Genomic DNA, 26887 nt, shown 5'->3' on the forward strand with positions numbered 1-26887 from the left:
CATCTAAGGCTCATCAGTTTTTATCCCTGTTTCTTCACATTCCCCTCCAAGGTAATAATTCAGATGGGCTGCAAAATCAACCCATGGCTTGGTTCCCTTGGGTTTTCCAGTGTACAGTAGGGACAGGGTGGCAGCAAAGTCTAAAGTTCTATTACATACTTGGTAAGGGCTTTGAATTTTTATTCCCTTGGGTAGTCATAGCAGCTGTTGGCACCTCTAATATATACACTCATGATCTTGAAAGAGTTGAACACTGTTGGTTACTGAAATGTTTTTCCAGTACCAGGGATCAAACTCAAGACCTTGTGCTTTTGAGGCAGGTGCAGTACCACTGCACTAAATCCCCAACCAGTTACTGAAATGTTTTGTTAGTCATTTGTGCCCTCCAGCATTCTTTTATTCCTCTTTTTCTTTACGTAGATCTAGATTTATCCTACCAAAATTAATTTTGCATACTATAGTAGACGATTTTAAGGTTTTGTGTATTTTGTTACAAGAGGAAATTTATCAAAACTATGTGGGATCTGTTGTTTTTCGTAATTCAATTATTTTATTGTTATGAAAGGGTGTGCAACCCACTTTCCAGTCCCCCTTCTGCCTCTCTTAGACAGAAGCTATCTTTTTTCAATAAATTTTTTCTACTCTTAACCTCTGTTGTTCCTAGAATTCATTCTTCAATTTTAGAGAATATGAACTCATGTTTTGGATATCTAGCAGGTTTGGGAATTACATATATTCCCCCTATGTCACCAGGACAGTGCCAAATAATTCTCAGGACCCCTGTGCAGAACTTCTCTCAAGCTCCTATGAGATGTAAATGACATAAAGACGACTAGACACCACAAGGAGCTTCTATCACGACTCACGGTAGCCCATACTCTGTCTCCCAGGCCCAGGGTGTACTTATATTTTTGTTCTTTTTAAAATCTTTTCTCTCTTGTTTGCCCCAAGTTCACTTTGTAGAGCCAGTTTTTCCCTCACCCCTTCACCCTGCACTTTTCAATAAATTTATGGTACCATTTAAAAAAAAAGGGTATTACTTGTAATGACTACTATGTCATAGATTCATTTAAAATGCATTAATTACTTTTCTCTTGCAGGACAAACTATTCGAGAGAAAAGGATTATAGAAGCAGCAAAGAAAAATGAAATAGACTATGAAGTAGGTGATATCCCAGTAGAATGGGAAGGTAAGTTTCTGATTTTAGTAGAATGTTCTAGGGGGTGAATTGTTTAATGATACTTAAAATTAGTGAGCATATATAATGACATTTTTTTTTTGGCAAAAACTTACAGTGTGAATCCATCAAATTTTTTAACGTAACTTTCCTGAAATTTATGAAGGTGACAAATTTTATTAAGGGAACTTTTATAGCTTGTTTAGATGGCCCTTACCAAGTATGTGATAGAACTTGAGACTTTGCTGCCACCCTGTCCCTACTGTACATTGGAAAACCCAAGAGAACCAAGCCATGGGTTGATTCTGCAGCCCATCTGAATCCTTACCTCTGAGGGGAATGTGGAGAAACAGGGATTAAAAACTGATGGCCTTAGATGTGGTGCTTCAGGTGAGAGGTCAACATTTGGAGTAGAATGGTAGCATTATGAAAAGAAAAGTATAGAATAGTAGTGTAAATTTCTCAAAGCCCCCAAAGCTCCATGCAGTCATAGGTGGAGGTTTTCAGAGGTGAGTGGATCTAGAGTGTGTGATGCTGGGATTGATTCACTGTGGGATGCTAAGATTAAGGGTGCCCTACTCTGACTGTGAGTGCTACCCTCCCTAAGGACAGCCTGGATAAAATATAAGGGACAAAAAGAGGGCTGCTATGGTCACTGCTTGTTGCTTGCTGCTTACCACTAGCTGCTTGGCTGCTCTTGCTGCCTTTTGCCTGCCATGAACTTTTTCTCCTCTGTGATGCCACTCTCCCATGCCACCTTGCCTTGGAGCCAGCAGATTATGAACTAAAATCTTTACAAACTGTGAGCTGAAATAAATTTTCCCTCCTTTAACTTTGGGTCTTGGGTATTTTATCTCAGCCGCAAGAAAAGTAACTAAGACGGGAACACATGTAGAGCAAAAAGAATTACAAAACATTTAGCAGAGCTGGGGCTATGATGAAGCAAGTAAACCTCTTACAATGTGGAATGTAAAAGGCACATATTTTGATGAAGTGACCTTGTACTTACATACCAGGATTTGAATTCTGTCTCTGGCACTCACTACTGCCCACACAAACTTGAAAAACTGATATGCTCTTCAGTCTTAGTTTTCCTTTTTATAAATATTGGAGAATACTTGTACATACCATTTAGAATATTTGTTCAACTCAAAATGAGTCTGATAGTTGACTTCCTGTTTGTACAAGGATGGAGAGTTGATCCTTATGTTAAGATTTTGAAATTAAGGTGAATGATCCTTGTGAATGAAACAGTAACATGAATACTTGGTAGTTTTTGAATAGCCAGCTTCAACCCACCATCAAAAATATGTTTTTCAGAAAAAGCTGATCTACAGAGAAGAAAACTGAAACCAGTTTATAAATTAGAGTACATATAGAGACAAAATATTTCCTAGGTTTCCAGTAGCCTTCCAGTTCTCAACTTAATTTCTTTCTGTATGAAATTCAATTGTAAGTCTGAGTTCTAAGTGGCACCTCACATTCTTGTTATAAAATTCCCTTTTTTAGGGGCCAGAGATTTAGCTCAGTGGTTCTGCTGCCTGCCTTGCAAGCACAAGGACCTGAGTTCGATCCCCAGTACCAAAAAAAAAAAAGTTCTTTTTTTGTTTAATCTTTCTTAGTATAGTGCCTAACAAACGCATAGTAAGGCACATAATAAGTTCTCAATAAATAATTTATTGAACAAATGAAATCTAGCTTAAGCTTGCCTTTGTTATTTGCAACTAAAATAACTTTAACAAAATTACTGACATCTATTTTAAATATCACTTAATACCTACCAAGAGTGTCAGATATTATACAGTTGCTTTACAGTCATTATTTCGTTTAATCATTGTAACAGTCCTTTATGGTAGACATTATAATCATACACATTAATAGAAAGAATATCTAAGGTTTAGAAAAGTTAAATAAGTTAATAAGTTGCCTGGGTTATACAGCTACATACATGCAAATCCTGTGCTTCTTTGTGAGCATAACATGGTAACTTATATGCAGTAGCTATGGGCATTGCGTTAACATTTACATAAGCGTGGAGTAAAAATGTCTTTCCCATTCCTGCTTGTTAGCTATGAAAATACTAGAACTATGAAAAAAATAGCATAAATATCATATATAATGGAGATTTTTTTAAAGAAAAGCAAAATATAAATTGGCAACCCCTAGGAGGAATAATTGAGCTTTCTTATTTTAAGACTTTCTAGTGTCATAAGCTACAATTGGAATTTTCAAATAATGCTTGTACCTTCTTATAATGAGGCTATTTTGTCATCTTTTCCAATAATAATATAGAATTAAAAGTGTTCATAGAAATAAATTAAGTTATAAATAAACAAATAGGTAATGACTCATTTTTTAGCCTTTGAATTCAGAGAATTAGAATGAAGTTTTAATGCTTTTTATGACTCTGTCCTGATCTAGTAATTCAGCATAAGTATCCCATGGGGCATATTCTTAAGTATATCAACCAAACACTGAAATGAAAAAAAAAAATTTAGCAACATTACACATCAATTAAATATAAAAATAAGAACTTTATGAAAAAGTAAATTAAAGTTAAACACATGCAACACTATAAAAAGGGAAGGAGAGAGAAAAAATTTAAAGATGTCACCACCAAATGAGTCTGAAGTATTTTCTGGTCCAGATGAATACAGTTTGTCATTTATCAGTTATTAATAGCGGAACACAGGTACCCATAAGACTCATATTCTCTTTACTGTGGATTAAACTACATAGCTTTTCATGGATTTATTTAACAAGTGTTTGCCGAGAACCTCTGCATTCATGAGCTCACATTCTGGGTTGGAGAATAGGTTTGAGAAAGACAAATCAGATAAAAAACTAAACTATATACTAGTGTGCTAATGTCTGCAGAAAATAAGGTAGAGACAGAGTGTAGGGAGCATCTGGGAGGATTCTGCAGTTTTAAATAGTGTTCAGAAAAGGCCTTGCTGAGAAAGTGACTTTTGAATAAAGACAGAAGTTGCTGGTCATGCCGATAACTAGCAGAGGATCATTTCTGAAGCAGATATGAAAGCCCTGAAAGAGAAACGATACTAATTCTTAGGTAGTTATGGAACAGCAAGGAAATTAATGTGAAAGGGATAGAGCCAGAGAGAAAATAATAGGGATACATTTAGAAAATTCACAGGTTATGCAATCTTTTGGGCCTCTGTAGGCCATGATAGAGACTGGCTAATACTCTAAGATTAGAAGCCATTGAAGAGTTTTGAAAAGAATTAGGCACATGCTAAGTTATATTTAACAGCATCACCGTGGCTTCTATCTTGCAAAGTAAATGAGAGTGACATAGTCAAAATATGGAAACAGGAGGCTTTTGTAAAAGTTTAGGCAAAGGACAATTGTGACTTGGACCAGAGTAACAGTAGGAATGGAAAGATGTAGTTGCATAATGTATCTCTTGTAAAGGTAGAGCCAACTGGATTTATCAACAAACAATGTGGAGTGTGAGAGAATGAAAGTAATGACTTACAAGCTTTTTTGGCCTCAGCTGGAAAGAATGAAGTTTCCTGTAACTGTGACAGGCAAAACTACAAAAGGAAGAAGTGACAGAGGAAAATGAAATCATTTTGGGCATAGTAAGTTTGAGGTGCTTATTCAACATCCAGATAAAGATGTTAAATTGTAAGCCAAAAATTTAATGGAGAAGTCTGGGTTAGAGATAAAATTTGGGAGTTACAAGGAAATAAATGGTGTATAAAGCCACGAGACTGATTAAAATGACAACGGGGATAAGAGTAAGTAGAAATTCAGTAATTTAAAGACTGATTCTTGTGTCTCCTCTTAACTGGAGACAAAAAAGAAACAAAAAACTTAAAAAAGAAACATCTGATATTGAAAGCCAGTTATCAAGGAGGAAGAGATGATTGGGGGTGCACTATTTGTTTTAAGAATAAAGATCCTTAGTAATTCTAACAAAGGAGTTCTGTAGAGTGATGGAAAAAAAAGCTTGATTTAAAAAAAAAAAGAGTAATCTTAGTTATTCTTTTTCATTGCTGAGACCAAATACCTGACACTCAAAAGTTAAAGGATCATCATAGTTGGCTATCTCTAGGGCAGGGTGGGACACCAGAGGGACATTGCAGAGGAGAGACAGTTCATGCCAAAGCAGGGCAGGAAGAAGGCAGCAAGCAGCAAGTGAGAAGCGAGGAACAGCTCTTTCTTTCCTTTATATCTTATCCAAGCTACCCACCATTAGGGTGGGCAGCACTCACACCCTTGATTCTAGCATTGTACATCCTTGATCCCAGTATCGCACACCCTACATCCAGCCACCTCCATGAAGCCCCACCTATGACTGCCTGAGGCTTTTGGGGACTCTAGATTCAAGACATACTAAGTAGCAAGAAAGAATTTAGAGAAAAAGAGTATAGATCAGAGGTGGCAAACCTATGGCATGTGTGCCATAGCAGGCTGTTTGTTGTTATTGAAAGTGCTAAAAAGTTCACCATCGCTTATATAGAAAATGTTTATGAGTTTATCTGTAAAGAAAAGGAGAATAAAGAGAAAAAGCCTAGAGAGTAAAGTGTAGTCAAGAGACTTTATTTTATTTTAAAGGCAGAAGAAACAGAATTTTTTAATAGCAATGGGAAAGAGCCATTCCAAAAGCAATTATTTATAACACAGGAAAAAGAAAGTCCTTGAAAAGGTGAAGTAGAACAGGATCTAGTACACAGGCAGAAGACCTGGTCAATGACAAAAACAATGGAAATTTCATCAGCAGTGTTATCAGAAAGCCCCAGTGCATGGACATAGATGTGGGTAGATATAGTAGTGAGAATGCCCCTTCTGATACTTTTTTTCTAATGAAGCACTGTGATTTGAGAATGATTTTAAATAGCAGCGGGAAACCATATTTAAATCCATATTGTCTATCTTCAAAATGTTTATTGTTTTTGTTTTCTTCAGTGCTGGTGACTGAACCTATGGCTTTGTGCATACTAGGAAAATTCCATGCCAGAAAGCTACACCTCAAACCCTTTTAATATTGCATTATGTTACCTACCTCCTTGATAACTTGGCTAACTCCTACTAATCCTCCAAGTTTTGGAGTAGACATTGATTCTTTTTGGAAGTCTTTTCTGACCCCTACCCACTACCATAGTACTAGATTGGGTGTTCTTTCAGTTTTTTTTCCCCACTTACCTTATCCCCCGCCCCCCGGTCACACACAGTATAGCGGATTCCCTGTTTACTTTTCTACCCTCCTCTGCCTGAGTTTGAAGATTCTTTAAGATAAAGTCCTTACCTTGCTCATCATTTAATTTTCAACACATTTTATAATATAAGTATAAATTCAGTCATTTATCTGTTCAGTGAATCCACTTGAAACTTAAAGTACTGTATCTAAGGAAGTGATATTGTGAGAACTTTGCTGACTTGCTGACACTATCTTGGACTTATTTATAGAATATAGTATAGTACTTTGTACTGGATAATATTATAGTTTCATTGAAATTATTAAATTTAATTCACAACATGAAATGTATATAATAGTATTATATAGAATCTCTCAAAAATTGTATCTGTAATTCTTTTTCTTTATTAGATTCAATATTTATTGGTAATTTTTAAAAATACAGAGCTTTGCAAGTTATTAATAGACACCACCTTTAACAAAATTTTCAGCAAGAAAGCTACTGAAAGATGTAACATCAAAAACTCAGAAATGAGACAGAGATACATACTACAAGTACCATTCAACATTTTTTTTTTGGAAGTTCTGGTCAACAAAATAAAATAAGAAAAATAACGGTTTAGAACAATGAAAGGAAAGGGAAAAAAACAACCGCTATTAGATTATTTGAATGTTGACATGACAAAACCACATAAATTAATAAATGATAAGTAACAAGAGGATTCGCCAAGATATATGGATATAAAGTCAATATGTAAAAACAATTTTCTTTAACCTTGGGTTTTTTCCTGAGAATTTTTTAAAATTCAAAATTGATCACACTTATAACAACATTAAAGCTTTTACTATAATCAAAGAAATGGAAATCCTATGAAATGAACTTTTTTCCCAGTAGTGGGGATGGAAACAACCTTAAAAAAATTATATATACCCCAAATTAAATTATTTTTATTGGGTTTAATTTGGGGGATATTTAATTTTTTGAGCTCTTAAATATTCTAGATGTTAGTCCTTTGAGGAGTGGCTGCAAAAATTTTTTTTCATTCATTCTTTAGGTTGTTTCTTCACTTTGTTGGTGTTGTTTTTTTTTTTTTTGCTGCACAAAAGCCTTTTTTAATTTAACATGTTTCCATGTGCTGATTCTTGGTCTTGCACAACTGGGGTTTTATTCAGAAATTCTTTGCTTATACCCATTTTGAGACTTTTACATATTTTTTCTTCCAGCATATTGTTTCTGCTCTAATGTTTAGATCTTTGATCTATTTATATTTTAGTGTATGGTGAGAGACATGAGTTTAAGTTCAGTTGTTGGCTTGTGGATAGCCAGTTTTTCCAGCACCATTTGTTATAGTGTACCTTTCTTCCAACAAAGAGATTTGGCCTTTTGTCAAAAATCATGTAACTGAGTGTGCCTGGAGTTGTTTCTGTATCTTCTATTCTGTTCCATTGATCTACAAGTCTGCTTTTTTGTTAATACCATGCTATAACTGTAGCTTTGTATTATAACTTCAGGTCTGGGATTATGATATCCCCTGCCTTGCCCTTGTTACTCAGAATTGCTTTTGGTATTCTGGATCTCTTCTAGTTCCATATGAACTTTAGAATTGCTTTCTCCAGTTCTCTAAGAAATGTTTATTGGTATTTTGATTGAGATTGCATTAAATCATATAATAGTTTTGGAGGCATGGCCATTTTAACTATATTGGTTCTGCCTATCCAGGAACAGAGGATATCTTTCCATTTTCTTATAACCTCTTCAATCCCCCTTTTCAAAGTACTATAGTTTCTGTTGCAGAGTTCTTCCTCTTCTCGGTTAGTTTAATTCCTAAGTATAGTCAAACCTTGGATTGCAAATTACTTGGTCTGAAAGTATTCCATAAGACAACCAAACACTTCTAAGAAATTTTAACTTGATAAAAGAGCAACATCTCGTAGTACAAGTAGTATATCGTGCCAAATATGACATGAGCATACATGATTCTCTCCCCTCTGTCTCTGTCTCTGACTCTGTCTCTGTTTCTTACCCCCACACTTTGATATACAGTTTGATATATAAATATTTTTGGATTATGAGCAGAACAAATTATTCTCACAAACCAAGGTTTTACTATATTTCATTTTTCCTGATAATATTATTAAAGGTATTTTTTCCCTAAATTCCCTCTCAGTCAGTTTGTTGTAGATATATAGGAACACTATTAAATTTTGAGTATTGACTTTATATCCTGCTACATAACTGAATTTGGTTATTAGTTCTAGGGTTCTTTTGATGGAGTTTTTCAGGTCTGCTATGTAAAAGATCATGTCATCTACAAATAATAATTTAAATTCTTCCTTCCCTATCCACATCTCTTTTATTTCTTTATCTTGTCTAATTGCTAGAGCTAGTGTTTCAAGAACTATATTGAACAGAAATGGTGATAGTGGACAACCTTGTCTTGTTCCTGAATCTCTCAAAAATTTGTATGTGTAATCATCTCAAGCCTCTGCTCAGGCGTGATGTACTTTCAAGCTCAGTTTGTGGCTGTTATCTGGCCACAGGAGATATACTTCCATGCTCACTCAGTTGACTGTTGCTTGGCTTCAGGATCCCAATATTTATTTGACTGAGGAACTCAGTTCCTTGATAACTGTAGCTTTTTAAGTCTTGATACCAATAATTATTAGTTTCCCAATATTCTATTTTTTTTAAATTGTTTTGATGATTCTAGGTTTTTTGCATTTCCAAATGAATTTTAGAATCAGCGTGTTAGTTTCTACAAAATCCATTCTAGAATTTTAATTGTGCTTGGTTAGTTGACATTTTAATAATAAGAATCTTCAAACCCCTGAACATTACATATTTCTTTATTTTTCTACGCTGTTAATTCTCTCAGCAAAGATTTTAGGTTTTGATGTACATATATTACACATCTTTTGTTAGATTTATTCCTAAATACTTTACATTCTCAGTGCTATTATAATTAATATTGGCTTTTAAATTTCACATTTCTTATTATTGTTTTTATATAAATATGCAGTATATTTTTGGATATTGGTCTTATAGTGAAAGGCTTTGCTTAATTCATTCATAGCTTTTTGTTAATCAGATTTTTATACAGATTATTTTATCTGTGAATAAAGACATTTTTGATCCTTTCCAAGCTAGACATCATTTTTCCCTATATCTGTTTGCATTGGTGAGAACCTCAATTACACTACGAAATAAAAGAAATGAGTGAAAATTCTTGTGTTGTTCCTGATCATAGTGAGAAAGTATTCTGTCTTTAACCATTTAATATTATGTTTTCTGTAGGTTTTTTCTCATAGATGCGTTTCATCAAGTTGAGGAAGCTTCTTTTTTATAGGCACCTTCTGCCATTCTCCAGTTTGCTTTCCCCTTCTGTAGCTGTTTCCTATCGGTGTTGGTTATTTTTGCAGAGTATAAAAGTTTGGATTGACAATTGTTTTATGTTAAGTCTTGAAGAAATTCATTCCAGATTGTCCTGGCATTTAAGGTTTGTGCTGAGATATCTACAGTTTTTCCAAAGGCTTGCCTTTGTAAGTTACTTGCTATTTTTCTCTCACAGCTTTTTTTAATAGTATTTTCTCCTTTTGTTGAATTACTAGAATTTTTATTATGACATGTAATAGAGAGGTTCTTTTCTGGTTTTGGCTGTTTGGGTTATATGTATCTCTTGTATGTAAATAATGACTTTTTTCCCTAGATTTGAAATTTTCTCTAGTATGATTTTAGTGAATAAAAATTTTGTACCTATTGTCTTCTACTTTTTATTTATGTAATTCTGAGGTTGTTTGGGGGGAGTTGCTATTGTTCTGAGTTATCTAGTACATCTTACATGGTGTCTTGTCATTTTGTTACTGAGTTTGTGATCTACTCTATCCACCTTGTCTTCGATTTCTAGCACTGTTCTCAGAATGGTCAAGACGGCTATCCATATTTTCCATTGAATTTTTCATATCACATATTTCTGCTTGTTTTCATCTCATACTTCTAATTCTTTACCAAAGTGATCTTTCATATCTTATATTGTTCTGTTTAACTCAATTAGCTTATATACAGAGCAGAAAGATTTGAAAACTTAACACTTTGGCCAGAAAATAAGTGCTTAAGTGTAAAGCTGAAGCCAAGAGTGTAGTTGCTGAAAAGATAATCACCAATATGAAAGAAGCATTATACTTTTTACCAGAAGAATAGGAAATATACATAGAGGGAATCTCAGGAATTGGTCAGATGCTACCCATATCAGGTTCCAGGGTATATTTTTCCCTATATCTGTTTGCATTGGTGAGAACCTCAATTACACTACGAAATAAAAGAAATGAGTGAAAATTCTTGTGTTGTTCCTGATCATAGTGAGAAAGTATTCTGTCTTTAACCATTTAATATTATGTTTTCTGTAGGTTTTTTCTCATAGATGCGTTTCATCAAGTTGAGGAAGCTTCTTTTTTATAGGCACCTTCTGCCATTCTCCAGTTTGCTTTCCCCTTCTGTAGCTGTTTCCTATCGGTGTTGGTTATTTTTGCAGAGTATAAAAGTTTGGATTGACAATTGTTTTATGTTAAGTCTTGAAGAAATTCATTCCAGATTGTCCTGGCATTTAAGGTTTGTGCTGAGATATCTACAGTTTTTCCAAAGGCTTGCCTTTGTAAGTTACTTGCTATTTTTCTCTCACAGCTTTTTTTAATAGTATTTTCTCCTTTTGTTGAATTACTAGAATTTTTATTATGACATGTAATAGAGAGGTTCTTTTCTGGTTTTGGCTGTTTGGGTTATATGTATCTCTTGTATGTAAATAATGACTTTTTTCCCTAGATTTGAAATTTTCTCTAGTATGATTTTAGTGAATAAAAATTTTGTACCTATTGTCTTCTACTTTTTATTTATGTAATTCTGAGGTTGTTTGGGGGGAGTTGCTATTGTTCTGAGTTATCTAGTACATCTTACATGGTGTCTTGTCATTTTGTTACTGAGTTTGTGATCTACTCTATCCACCTTGTCTTCGATTTCTAGCACTGTTCTCAGAATGGTCAAGACGGCTATCCATATTTTCCATTGAATTTTTCATATCACATATTTCTGCTTGTTTTCATCTCATACTTCTAATTCTTTACCAAAGTGATCTTTCATATCTTATATTGTTCTGTTTAACTCAATTAGCTTATATACAGAGCAGAAAGATTTGAAAACTTAACACTTTGGCCAGAAAATAAGTGCTTAAGTGTAAAGCTGAAGCCAAGAGTGTAGTTGCTGAAAAGATAATCACCAATATGAAAGAAGCATTATACTTTTTACCAGAAGAATAGGAAATATACATAGAGGGAATCTCAGGAATTGGTCAGATGCTACCCATATCAGGTTCCAGGGTATAAAAGTTTAAACTGCCTTGAAAGACTTTGCTTTGAGAACAGAGCCCCAAGATACCCTGCTCACTCAGGTCTGACTAAGTCCCCCCATCCCACTCAACTTCAGTCATCTAGGCTGCAGTCTGCTGCAGCTGCAGTCCAAGGGAGACCAGCTACTGCTTGAGCTGAAGTCAGGTTGGTTTGTTATTTTAAAGTCCAATTTATATTTAACATATTAAAAGAAAAAATATTGTTAATTTTAGTTGGTACGGGAGAACAGTTGACAAAATTCAACATATTTTTGACTAAAAACTCCTGTTTGACATGAGATGAGAAAGAAGTTCCTCAATCTGATTATGAGTTTTAAGAAAGCAAAAGTTATAAACACAGTTAGTGATGAAAGAGAGATGTTTTCCCCCAAGATTGAGAACTAGCCAAAAAAACATCGTCAGTTTTAATTTCATATCATTTTTTTAAATCCTAGGCAATATAATAGACAATTAAAAATACAAATTAAAACAGACAAAAAGAACTGTTCACAGATGACATGATTACATATAATGTACATTGTCTCCAGTATACAAAATTAATGAGTGAATAAAAAATGAATAACAAAAATTAGTAAATGATACATTTTCTTTGTTTTTTGTTTTGGTGGTACAGGGGATTGAATTTAAGACCTTGAGCTTGCCAGGAAGGCACGGCACCCCTGAGCTACATCCCTGGCCCATAAATGGTACAATTTTGAGTTATTAAGGCAATCAATACGGTAAAGTCAGTTGAATTTCTACACTTTAATACCAAACAATTGCTAACCATAGTTTTAAATTATAGTATTAAAATACATTTAAAAATGTAAACTATTTAAGGATAAATATACAAAACTATATCTAAGATCTAAACATTGAAAAAGCAAAACACATTGCAGAGAAAATTAGAAAACCTTAAATGAGAGACATAATTTTCACAGATCTGAAAAGTCAATATTTAAACAATGTTTTCATCAGATTGAACTATAAATTCATTATATCCCTAATCAAAATATTCTAGGCTTTAAAAAATACTGTCCTACATTGATTTATATCAATATACAAAGTATACCTATAACCTTTTTTGGAAAAAACAATATTGAAGGATTTAACTTAATATAAACTGTTTTACTTAGATTTTGCTGCTAAGAAAGATCAGAATTTAAGAATGGGCAAAAGATTTGAATAGACACTTTAACAATGTAAAGTACCTTACATTTTCATAAATTTCAGTTACTCTATAACCTAAATATTCTGCTAGGTATTTTCCCAAGACACAAAGACATAAGTCCATCCAAATACTAGTACCCAAATCCTTCACAGCAGTTTTATTTATAATAACCCAAAACTGAAAAGCTCCCAAATATTCATCTAATTGCTGAATAGATAAGTGAATGTCATACTTCAGTGTATTGCAAAGGAAATCCAGTTAAGCTTATTGTGTGTATTTTTTTAACTTTCGTTCGTCAATATTACCACAAAATTAGCAATTTAAAACAACACATCATGTTACAGTTTCTGTGGGTCAGGAGCCAAGGCACAGCCTAGATGGGTTCTCTACATAGGATCTTGTGAGACTCTGATTAAAATGTCAGCCAGGGTTGAGTTTTCAACTGGAGTCTTAACAAGGCAAAGATACACCTTCTCACTTGGGTGGTTATTGACAGCATTCAGTCCCTTGCAGTTGTAGGACTGAACACTTCAGTTTTTCCCCGCTTGTTGTCTCATGGCCATCCTGAATCCTAATGGTTACCACAACCTCTTCTTGCCTTATGGAGTTTCTCAACATGACTGCTCTTTTTTTTTAATTATATAACCAGTAAGGGAGCAAAGGTCCATCACAAGATGGGTACTGTAGTCTTTTTCTTAATATAATCATGTAATCATGTATGTCCCATTACCTGTGCCAAATCTTCATAGTTAGCACTAAGTCAAGGTCCTGCCCTTAGTAGGAAGAGATCGTACAGGCATGCATATGAGTAAGCAGAAGGTGGGGGGACTACATTAAGAGATTCTTCTACACACGGTAACATGGATGAACCTCAAGGACATTCTGCTGAGTGAAATAAGGCAGATGTTAAAAAGATACATATTGCCAAAGTTTCTGTTATGAAATAGAGAAAACAAAACTGAGCTACAATGACAGAATATATCCTTTGTTGCCTGGGAGCTTGGATAGGGTGATGTGACTATTTGCATGTAAACAGACACCAGGGAACTTTGGGGAGGGGGTGGGAAAGGAAATGTGCTCTGTACTGATTGTAATGATAGTCATAGACAGTACATATTAGTCAGATTTTGTGAAATTGTATACTTACCTTCACTGTTTTCTAATATAAATTCTCAATAAATTTGATTAAGAAGAAGGAACACTAACAAGTATGAGCATCATAAAATTTGTAACTTTATATGCCAACTTAAACTAATAAAATCCTTAATATATACTTAAAGGTTAGTAACCAGCTGGGCATGGTGGTACATGCCTGTAATCCAGCACTCTGGGAGACTGAGGCAGAAAAATGGCAGTTTGAGCTCAGCCTGGGAAACTTAGTGAAATCCAGACTTAAAATATTAAAAAGGGATAGGAAAGCAGCTTAGTGGAGAGGCCGTGGATACAAGCCCTGAGACACCCCCCCCAAAAAAAAACCCCAATAATCAGAAAATGGCTCATTTCATAATATATCCTTTGAAGAATTTTTCCAGTTGAAAAATGTAGATTTTTAAAATATTTATCATTCTTTATGAATAAAATTTAGAACTGGCAAAGATCACCTTTTCCATAGTCTCTTCCTTAAGTAAATAACACATATTTCTAATTTAAAATCTCTGTTGATTGCTTTTGGCTCTGAATAGTTACCTACTGAGTCAGGTGATGGATATCTCATTTAACCATAGCCTGTTGGCAGTGTTTCTAAGTGTACTAGGTATTTTTAGTACTTATGGAGGTTTGAAGAATGTATGCTTCATGAAGTATTTTTCTGCCTGCTTCTTCCAGTCTCTCGTAGTGATTAATGAGAGTTTTAATTTGCATGTTCACTTTACACTCATTATAGATTGTGATGATCCAATAGGAGTACTAAAGTTCAATGAAAATCTCATGCATACTGATGAGAATGCAAATAAGTACTGGTAAAAGAATATTAGGATCTTAAGGAATAAACTGTCCAGTTATCTTGCTAAATTCTCTTCAAATGAATATACTAAATTATAATGAAGACTGGTATAGAATCCACCTTGATATAATTAGCAATGGCAAAATCAGTATATAGTTTATAATTGGATAGAGGTTCTCTTTCATATTGCTTTGAAGTTCAAAAGTAATGATTTAATAGTGATGCCTTCTTCTATTCTGTCTTCCACCTAACCATTGCCAGCCTTCAGCAGGACATTTCCTGTGTTGCTTATAGAAGTTGGGAAAGTGGGTCTGATTATATAAATGGATGATGAATTTTGAAATTTCCAGCTTTAACAGTTAATACTTACCTGACAAATAGTAGTGGCACCAACTATTATTTCAAGGTATCTTAAATGTGTGGTTATTATGGAATCATAAACACATTTATTTCAGCAGTTGCATTTATATATCTATATAAAACAAAGATCCTTTACATGATCCTTTAAGATGAAACTAAAGGAAGCCCTATATCATTCCCTAGAGAATAATTTCCTTTGATAGTGAATAGATGAGGTCATATTTGATATAAGCAGTACTTGAGTTCTATTACATTCTTACATTTATGAGTGAATAAACTTTAGAAAACATATCAGGCCTTTTTACATACTTGGAGTTTTTTTAATTATTTGGTTCAATTAAGGCATTTTTCTTTTTCTGACATTCCAAGAGAATTGTAAAATCTGCATTATAGACTCATATATAAGACAAATTTTTATTTTGAGGTTTTTTTGGGGGGGGATGATAGTGTGCATTATATCATTACACTTTTTCTTCTGATCTTATACGTACTGGTATGTGTTCATATACTATAAAAGTGTATTATCTTAGTTACTTTTCTCCTTGAAACAAAATACCTAATACCCAAAATTAAAGGAAGGAAGGTTTATTTTGCTCATAGTTTGTAGAGGTTTCAGTTCATAATTGGGTGCCTCCAAGATAGGGCAGCATAGCAGAGGACATCACAGAGAAGAAACAGTTCATGGCAGGCAGAAGGCAGAAAACAACTAGGCAGCAATCAGTACACAAAAATCAGTGAACCTCTTTTTGTTCTTTATAGCTTATACATCCTACCCACCTTTAGGGTGGATAGCTGTCATACCCAGCGAAGGATACCCTTAATCCTATCCAGAACTATGTCAAACCAATCACTGGAGTGATTTAGTAATCACCCAGCCTTGATCCCAGCATGACACACTCCAGATCCAGCCATCTCTGAAAAGCCCCACCCATGGCTGCATGAGACTTTGCAGGGGAATATTTAGACACAAACCATAACCGTGTATTCATTCATTCATAATGATTTTTATTTTAGAAAATATGAAATTTTTTTGCATCAAGATACATGATTGTTGGTAAATGGTAGCCCTAGTACAAGGTTGTGCAGAACTGAGTCACATCTTCAACCCAAACTTTTTCTTGTAAGCACCAGATGGTAGTAAGCATTTTAGGCTTTGCGGGTCACTTTGTCTGTTACAACTATTCAACACTGCTGTTGTAGCACATAGCAGCCATAGATATAAATGAATGTGACTGTGTTTCAATTAAACATTATTCTTTGAAACATTATTTAAAGACACTGAAATTTTGAATTCTGTACAATTTTCATGTGTTGTGTCAACGAAAATGGTCCTATGAATTTCTTTTTTCAGTCATTTAAATATATGAAAAACAAGCAGTGGACTGAATCTGGTTTGAAAGATAAAGTTCACTGAGCCCTGTACTAGCTGTTTATTGTTCTGAATTAACTTTCTAATCTAAATTAAAATTGAAGATTTATTAAAACCTTTTACAAGTATGTGACTCATATTTAATATCATTAATAATAATATTGAATTATTTTAATGAAGCCTCTTGCCTAGAAAAAAAATCCAAAAGTAACATTTTAACTATAAAGAAGCAATTGAAAAATTTTATTAATCACTTATTTCCTTGACTGCATAGAGGAATTTTGGTTTTGGTATGTTGAATTTTCTCATAACGATCAGAATCCTATTACAATGAATATTTTTATAGTAGAAGTATTTCTTCAGCAATTATATTAAGAACCTAGTCTTTCAAGGCTTTAAAATAAATGATAGAAAAATAAATGTCCTGGTGGATATATCCTGCCCATGACAACCTTACAGTCTAACAAGGAATATAAAATCTATGCAAGTTTTGGTAGAAATTGGCCAAATAAGTGTGAAAGGTAATGAGAAAGAGAATGCAGAAAAGAATAGCAAGGACAGAAGTTCAGAAGCAGAATGGGAAACATTGGAACTATATTAGAGATATATACATGTGATCAGTGCAAAAGAACAGAAGAAGTGATCACAGACATACAGTTAAATGTTTCTGCTTCCACACCTGCAACTACTGAGTGCTGGACTTTTTACAAGGAAAGTATCAGTACTTAGATGATAAAAGGCAAGCTGGTAAGGTTGATCTGAAGAAAAAGTATCTGGGTAATGGACAAAGCTCAGGTTTTTACTGCCATTTCAACCAGGGTTTGGTTTTCCAGTCTGCTACTAATTAGATGCATAGGCAAGTTACTTAATCTGTCTGAGCTTTAGTTTCCTAATCTGTAAAGTTGGGTCCATAGTGTTTATTTTGTGACATATAATTAAGGTCTTACTTGTTCCTCTCCTGGTTTAGTACTCTGTATGTTTCTCACTGAAGTCCAAGCGAGTAGAGCACAGATGGTTTTTAGAGCCAGAGAAGGGGTCAGATCTGGATTCAAATCCCACAATTACTACTTATTTTATTAACTCAGGAAAGTTACTTAATTCCCTATAAAATAAGCATACTTCAAATTTTATAATGAAGATTTAGTCAAATAGAAACAAATAAAACTGTGGTTTTCTACCTTCTAAACATCATATTCCCTACAATATATTTTCTTATATTCTGATATTTCAAGCAGATATTACTGATCTCTGCTTTTATGTTTACTTTGTACTGGGCTGGTGTGTGTGTGTGTGTGTGTGTGTGTTTGTGTGTATGTAGTTCAGTGTACTGTATTATAGTTTTCATTCTATAAATAGGAAATTTAATGCTTAGAAAATTAAGTAACTTGTCCCAGATGACATTGCTAGTAAATGATGGAGTTGGAATTTGAACCCAGAAAATCTGACTCTAGAACTTATTCTCCTAAGCTCTATGCTTTACTGTGTCTTCCATGTGGTTCTGACAGCTTCCGCAGAGGCAACTCTGAAGCATCGAGCACAGTGCCCGGTACCCCACAGGCACTCACAAATGTGCTGCTCTATCTCTGCATCTGTCTCCCGAGGGTTAGCCTGATGATGCTTCCACTAGAGGAGCTGCTTGCTAGAGAAGAGAAATCTCTGTAATAAAAACGTTTCTATGTTCTTTCCTTGCTAAATTGAACAATAACTAATTCAAGTTTCCAAAATAATATAATTTTTTATTACCTTGAGGTTTACTATATTGTCATTTGGCGTGTATGCTATAAACACACTAAACTGAATTCAGATGATTATGAGCTGTGATTTTAAAAATACGAAACTGCCCCCTGTTTATCTTTCCTCTTCTGTTACATATCTTCGTGACGCAAATATCCACTTGATAGGATAAGTTTCTATGCTGATCTTTTGAACACCCTTCAGTAGTGTGTGTGCTACTGTAGAGGAGGGACCTTGACCTGTTCAATTCCTTCTGCATCTCCAGTATATAAAATAATGTTAGTAGATGCTCAAGAATATTTTTATGCATAAATGAATACAATGTTTACATAAATCACAGAGAACTGACACTCAAGTATTACTTTTCTTTCTAGCTTGGATTAGAAGAAAAAGAAATATTCCACCTACCATGGAGGTAAGAATACAAAACAAAAGCATTCAAGTAGCCTGTGTTTATAATACAATGCTTGTCAATTGAGAATTTGCACTCCAGAGGATACATGAAGCCTCAAGGAAAAAATATTGTGCATCTTCACAAGGTGTAAATTATAGTTCATAGAAAATAATTTTAAATATTTACTAATAAAGTATTAATATGATATACTAATATATATTAATACAAATTGTGTGATTAAAATGGTTATTTTATGGGATATAACAAAATTCCTATAAATTATTAAATGAGGTAATAAAGCTTTAAAAAATATAAAATATACTTTTTAGATAATTTGAATTTACCATAGCTCGCATCCAGTTATTTCTTCTTGGCCTGGATCATGGGTGTGATGTTAGGAGGCGAAGCCAGCTGAGAAGAGGGCATGGCCTGGGGTGGTATGCATATATCCTTTGTTCTCCCCACATCCTGCTCTGCTTCCTGCCTGCCATGCCATCAACTGTTTTTCTTCTGCTGTGCCACTCTGCCTTGGAACTAGCTATGGTCTGAAACCACTACAAGCCATGAGTCCAAAATAAACCTCTTCTGCTCTAACTTTTGAGTGTCTCCTTCTTAACATGTATTTCATCACAGCCATGAGAAAGTAATTAGGACAGACCTCAACCATAGTCTCCTGTGCTGAACAATAATGACTCCCTTCTTCCCTCCCTTGAAGTGAGTTGTGCTCACTTTCCAACTCCCTACAGAAGGTAGGTAAAACTTCTTGCTTTCCCCAGGCACTACCAAAATATCCTATCATTTTGTGAGCTTAGAGAATTCGAGGAGCTTTGTAATCAAAGTATATTTATCTGTACCTGGTCATCATTTTTATTTTTGCCAACATCCAGGCCACTCTCCCGTTCTAATGGTAGAGATTAGAACCTGGCTCACGGCCTTCTCCCTTTGTGTCTTCCTGAGTCTTAGCTGCTCAGTTCTTTATCCACACTAGCATCCCTGCCTCAACAGAATAGCTACTTCTCTTAAAATATCACCTTAGTTATTAACATCACCAAACTCCATTCTGCTGCTGTCACTTTTAAATTCTCCAGTCACAGATTCTAGATATGTCATATTAAGAGAAAAAAAAAATTCAAAAATGTATACAAATAACCAAAATATTTAATAAATTATGTCAGATTCTACCAAGTTGCTAGCCCCATAGCTATTCTTTTGTTTTACTCTTTCCATTTCTTTTCTCTGACCCATAATGTGTCAGTCTTGCAGTTTAGCATTCAGAGAGGAATCTTAATTCTGAATTCCTGAGTCTCATTTCAGTGTTGTCTCCAAGTAACTGACATTGAGTTCTCTGTACTCGGTATTATTAGGCTCATTTTATAAGTTACATAATTGAAATGTCTTGAGACTGACATTCTGAATATATAATCTTACTTTCCTATTGACTTAAATTGCAAAGATGGAAGTTATGTTCTTCTCAAAAAATAGATTCCCCGTTCCCACCCCAAACCTTACCATATTATTTTTAGGAATGTAGTGGAAACCAATTTTTAAAAATTGTGGCATAAGATATAATATCACTATATGTAACACTGAGATATAACATCATTGCTTTAAAAAGAATGAACTTAAGCTGTGTGCATCAACATGGATAAATTTCAGAAACATGATATTGAGCAAAAAGAGCAAATTTCAGGTGATTTCATACAGTGTATTGTTTCTATAAAGTTTGAAAGCAGGGAAAGAATAGTGGGCATTCAAGATTGTGGATAAAACACATGAGTTTGCTTTTTCAAGTCTAATGAAAATAACAATATATATTTTCAATTATTTTATTTTTTAACAATATATTTTAAAAGACAGAAATCTACAAAGTCAAAGAATATTGAGGCAAAACCAAACCATGTTTTGGAAGATAGACAAATAATAAAAACTTTAGCCAAAGTGAGCATAATGAATCCTAGTCTGCAATGAAGAAGTTCTGAAATAACCCAATTTGAAACACAGAACCCCAAAATGCTCAGTAACTGATAGTGCCAAGAAACTTTGAAAATGGAGTTGAGCTGATATTATTAACCATGACCTGGTTGAAAATTTGTTTAAGGGCAATTAGATTTCAACCAGTAAATGTGAAATAATAAGAACTGGAAAATCAACATTTCTTTTACTACCAAAGTAACAATTGATTCCAGGAAAAATCATCGATATGTACTCAAACCATAAATTCATATTCTTTGTGGAACAGCCTGCTTACACAGTCACAAAGTATCGCCTTACATATTAGTTATTAGTTACAAAGGAGGAAAAAAAGAACCTTTCTAGTTAAAAAAAAAATCTAGCGGCTGTCACCTTAACCAGATCTCCAAAAGTTTTACCAAGTAGAATAAACCTGACATTGTGTGTTCCTCCTTGTTTAAGGAACTGAGAATAATATAGTATTCTTCTAAAACTGCATAATCCTAATGTAATCATGGGAAAACAAGCAGAAAATCTAAGTGATAAGACATTTCATAAAACACAAGACCAGTTATATTAGTGTCATGAACTACTAAGAAAGACTGATAAACATGACAACAAAATGTAATGTGATTCCAGAATGGGGTAAAAAATGAGGTAATTGATGGAATTGGAACATAAATCATGTACTAAATGATAGCCTTATATCAGTGTTAAATTTGAAAAAAAGTAAAAGATGCTGTTAAATTCCCTTTGTGGTAATGTACAACCAGGCAATTTCTTCTTTATCTAATTGAAAACTCCACGTTTATACTTGGGAAAGAGAAAACAGTCCAGACTTTTCCTGACAAATTTGAGAGGAAAAGCACCATTCTGAAAATAGAGGAATTAAATGAACATGTGCATACTGAAAATAAGATCTCTAGATTTATTTTTCCCTAGTAGGATCCAGGAACAAAGACAAACAGTACTTAAGCTCCAGGCAGGGTATTAGAAGATACTTCTCTGGGGATTCTGACCAGCCAAGAAGAGTGCTCAATTAGATTTCTTTACAGTGAAATTGAGTTGACAAGTCTCACCTATGGCACCAGAGATGCAAGATTTATCTGGAAATATCCAACATTGGAGGAGAGTGTAAAAACAGAAAGCCACACACATAACCAGGCAAAGGTAACTTAGATAAAACTACTTAAAAACTTAAGCTAATTACTGTCTTCAGAGATGAGAACATTTTGCAATCATAAAACAACATAATACTAGATGAAAGAAGGAAAATTCAAAAATAAAAAGCTCTTAGAGGAAAAAGAAGTATAATAGAAATGAAATATTTAATGGAAGCGTTACACTTTATACTGAAGCAATTTTTTATGAAGTAGTGCAGAAAGACAGATGGAAAACAGGATAGAAAACTAGAGGACCAGCAACACTGGAAGCTAGACAGTGAGTTCCTTCTACATTTGAATGAGTAGTGAGTGCCAGCCTAGAATTCTTTTGTTTTTCCCCATTAAGTTTATTGGTATATTTTAAGTATGCAATACAGTTACATTCATCATTGGGAACTTGTATCTATACATGATGTATCTTGGTTCCTATTTATTTCCCATACCCCTGCCCTCCCTTCAACCCCTCCACCTCCCTATTTACAAAGCCAGCTTAAAATCCTGTACCCAGTGATACCATCTAAGTTTGAGTGTGGAATAAACTTTTTTAGAGGAGCAAATTCCCATAGATTTATCCTCCAGAAACATTCTGGAAGTTACTAAAGGAGTAAACAAAGAAAAAGGAAGGCATAAGATCAAGAAAGAAAGCTACGACTTAGGTTAATTGTAGTAGAATATGAGGGCAACTATATCAGTAATATGGGTAAAGAGGATCCATGAACAATTTTTTTTCCAAAATCATGAAATAGAGTATCTTAATACATTAGAATATATCAAGTGGACTTGTAAGTACATGGAAAATAAATAAAATTAATTCATTAACTCCAAGAAAAGTAAATCTTGTGTAGGAAAAGAAAAATTAGTGCATTATCTGACTCACTTGTTTATAGTGTTTACTCATATAATGTAAATATTGAATTTGATCTATTGAGAGTATTCATGAGTAAGAAAATTGAGATAAAGCCCTTATTTCCAATAATGAGAAATTAATTTGATTTTTTTTTTTTTTTTTTTTGGTACCGGGGATCGAGCTCGGGTCCTTGTGCACGTGAGGCAGGCAGCGGAACCACTGAGCTAAATCCCTGGCCCAATGAGAAATTAATATACAGTGCTTAGAACTTAAAAATGAAGGAGTAATATAAGAATATTATTTAACTATGATGGCGTGTTTAAAAGCAGAGTCTACTTTATACCTGCTGGACACTGTTTTGAGTCTTTGGTTTGGCCTGCGCTATAACCATAAGCATTAAGTAAGGATTGGGAATGTAGCTCACTCAGACTGCTTGCCTAGAATGTACCAGGTCCTGGGTTTGATCCCCAGCACTGCAAGTAAACAATGAAACATCATATAAAAGAATGAAGAGATACTCATTCTTGTGTGCGTTGTGTGTGTGTGTATGTGTGTGTGTGTGTGTGTGTGTGTGTGTGTGTGGTACCAGGGATTAAAGTCAGGACCTTGTGCTTGCGAGGCAGGTGGGTGTCACTGAGCTAAATTATGGGCCCAAGATACTATTTTTTATAACAAACTTTTATACTTTTTTGGGGGGTGGGGGACAGCTCACTACGTAGTCCAGATTAGCCTTGATCTCACAATGCTCCTCCTGCCTCAGCCTCCTGAGTGCTGGGATTACAGGCACGTGCCACCACATCTGACTTTAACAAGTCTTTTTAAGTGATATGGCCCTATGAAGTATGTGACTATATAATTTTGATAGAGAAAAGTTTTAATGGCATGAACAATACTGTAGGTGAAGGTTGGCAAATTTTCTTATACAACACCTGATAGCAAATATTTTAGGCTTTGTGAGCAAATGATCTCTGTAGCAGCTCATCAACTCTGCTATTGTGACGTGAAAGCAGTATATAAATGAGTGTGGTCATGTCCAGTAAAACTTTATTTACAAGAACAGTGAGCAGAGAAATTCTAGTTTGCCAATCCTGCCATTGATTAATGGTTTTCAGTAGGGTGCCTATATCACTGGCTACACAAAGACTTTCTATGAAATAAATATATGGGTATAAAGAGCTTTTTAAAATGAATTTCCATGTTCTTTCTTTCCATATGCACTCTTTCCAAAAACTGATCTGCTTGAGAACTCTTTCTCATCTGCTAGTTTTCACTTCTGACTTCTTATCAATCATCTCTTTCCCATCTTTCAAAAGAAAACCTATCCCTTGTCTATACTAAATGTTAAATGGCCCCTTGCCTTCAATTTAAAAAATCTGCAGGTCACCAAAGAAGTGATTGGAAAGTAAATCTCACCTGAGGGTGAGCCCATAGAGAAGAAAGCAGAGAAAGCTTCAATAAAAACGATTGGAGGGGGCAACATGTGATTTCATTTAGGCCACAAATTCATGGCAAGAATCCATGACATAGAGCAGCAGTGCAAACCTATGGTACGGGTGCCCCAGCCGGCTGTTTGTTATCATTAAAAGCTCTTAAAGGTTTGCTATCCCTGACTTAGAGCTTCTTTGTCCACCTAGCTAGCTAGCTATCCATTCATTATCTTAAAATTAAAATTCACAAGTGAAAAAGTTGTCATGGGGATGCATAGTAACACATTTATTTGAATTTTAAAACTAAGTCAGACTTTTCTGACAGACTAAGTCAGATTTGGCTGATTGGGTTTGACAATGAGGACTAGTTCTGCCAATTATATTATATGGCTGTACTAAACTGCAGCTCCAAGACGTTGACAAAAAAATTAAGAGTATGCATTCAGTACACAATAAGCTAGAAACGCATCCTTTACCATTATTTATGTCAGCTGAAATGTACAAGGGGGTGCAGTTTTTCATGTCTTAGGAGATACGAGTGAAAGAATTAAGAAAACCATCGCTGATATTTTTTATGGAGTAAAAGAATTAAAATGCGCGAAAAGATAGATAAGAAATTTAGGGTAGTTGTTAACTTCTGAGGAAGGAGATTATTGAAAGAGGGGATCACAGAGGGCTTTGGTCCTATCGGCATGTATTAGCTGTATTTATTTCTACACATAAAATATATTTTTAAGAGTATACAGTGAAACTTTGAATCATATATTTTAAGAGAACATGTTAGGGCTCTAGTATAAAAATAAAATATTCTGAATAAACTGAAAAAAGGGATATGTGAAATTTGAAAATACCAAAGCACTTAAGGAATTATCCTAGCAATATGCATTAAAAAAATCAATGTGGCTTAGTTTCTGGAATTCCTTTCAAAAGCCTTAAATGCTTAAGTGGATTTATTATTCATTCAGTTGCTTATTGTGAAGCACCTAGTATATATTTAATAACTTAATTTCTTTGTAGGCTTTTTTTGCCTATGCTACCCTGACCTAGATATATTTGATATAACACTGTTAAATTATATTTATACTGTTTTTAGTTTCATTTTTCCCTTTGCAAAATTGAAATAGTTTCATACTTTCAAGTTGCAAGGAAAATACATTTGCACACTACCTTCAGATACCAGATTTTATTTCAAGTTTACACAAGTTCATCATGTGTTCTGTGATCGTCACTCTGGGATCTTTGACTTCCAGGGTTAGAAATATTATATCTTGAGCTTGATCAACATACCATTGTTTATTTACCTACTGGCATTTCCACCTCCCCAAGAGGGGGAAAATAAAAACATGGTTAAACGGTTTTACCACTACCCTCAAAGGAAGGACCCTGCAGGTCAGTGTAATGCCAGTCATTCCACATCACTCATGCCTGACTCATGCACACGTCTTGGCTCAGGAAGAGGAGGGGATTCTTTCTAACCAGAAGTGGCTGGTGATCTGCAGGGTACATGTACCACTTTAACTATTGAGCCCTTTTATAACTGTCTGCCTTGGTTAGTACTGTGATCTCACTTGATTTTTTTCCTTTATTAAATTACTCCAGGGACAGGGGATGTAGCTCAGTGGCGCCACCTACCTGGAAATTGCGAGGTCCTGAGTTTGATTCCCGATGGAGGTGGGGGAGATAAAATAAAATAAAAATTAATAAATTACTCCCAATCCTATGGCTCTTAATTTTAACAAGCTCATTTACTCATGCATATATTAGTACATAATTATAACTGTGATGTACTTACACTTTTGTGTTCTGCTGTTTTCACTTAACTGTCAAAAAATGAATAAAAGCAAGTGCTTGACACATAACATTTAGAGGTGTCTTTTTTCTGTGTATCTTCTTCAATATTCACCTCTACCTCTGTGAAAATTATAAGACTATACTAAAATTTATCATGCTTCTTAGGAAAAAAATATGGTAAGAAATGAAATTGAATCATTTTAATGTTTTGAACTCCTCAGGAGTATATTCTTAACCAGTAAGCTATTTTTGCCTAATGTAGGTATTTATTATAAATTGTGTAAGTGTTGTTTATGCTAGTTTGTTAAAAATTGCTTCAGTTTTCAAAAAAACGGTTTTAGGCGGGTCTTACTAAGAAATAATTTGTCAAATTCCAAGGATCACACCTTTCTTAGTCTAAAAGAGTTGCTTCTTTTGTATATCTATGTGAAGGTGAGATCTGTGCTTTAGCTTGGCTTATTTCTAGCACATTTCCCACTCAGTTTTGACCTTTATCTGACTTTTAAGGTCCAGAATACAAGCTTTTTAAAGCTTGTATATAAATAAGGTGCTATTATTCATTATTTTTAGATTATTCCTGTTCAGGTTCTTTAAGGTTAACCAAAACTTTTTCAATGCTTATTAAAAATATACGTAATTAATTCTGAATACTGCAATTAACCTTCTGAGTCATATTATCGCTTGCTAAGACAAGTCTCAGCCAGGTTTTAAGACGAGTCTCAGGTTTTAAAACAAGTTTAGATCCATAGTAAAAACACTTAAGATAGTCAACGTAGTATTAGGATTTTTAATCTGTGCTTTTCTCAGTTATCTCATCAAACTTCTTGTGTTTTTTCTCTTCTGCATGCTGGAGAAGTAATGATTTTTTACAATCTAAATTTTTAAAAGAAATCATTGCTATTGTGATTTAATTTGGGGGTGGGTACTGGGTATCGAACTCAGGTCCTTGTGCTTACAAGGCAGGTGGCAGAACCATTGAGCTAAATCCCCGGTCCTGGTTTGGTTTTTTGAGATAGGGTCTCATT

At 34.3% G+C, this 26887-nt stretch overlaps 1 protein-coding gene across 1 annotated transcript in view; it reads left to right on the forward strand.

Moving 5' to 3' along the window:
• The window catches only part of Ndufaf2 (NADH:ubiquinone oxidoreductase complex assembly factor 2), a 274128-nt gene that overhangs the window by 124327 nt on the left and 122914 nt on the right, over window positions 1–26887 (forward strand). Inside the window, exons 2-3 of the mRNA XM_010626936.3 lie at window positions 1101–1190; window positions 18665–18705. Coding sequence (XP_010625238.1) covers window positions 1101–1190; window positions 18665–18705 — 131 coding nt within the window. The remainder of the gene's footprint in view (window positions 1–1100; window positions 1191–18664; window positions 18706–26887) is intronic.

The sequence above is a fragment of the Fukomys damarensis genome, unplaced genomic scaffold (genome assembly GCF_012274545.1).
Source record: "Fukomys damarensis isolate Sample0158 unplaced genomic scaffold, DMR_v1.0_HiC HiC_scaffold_1, whole genome shotgun sequence".
Taxonomy (NCBI): domain Eukaryota; kingdom Metazoa; phylum Chordata; class Mammalia; order Rodentia; family Bathyergidae; genus Fukomys; species Fukomys damarensis.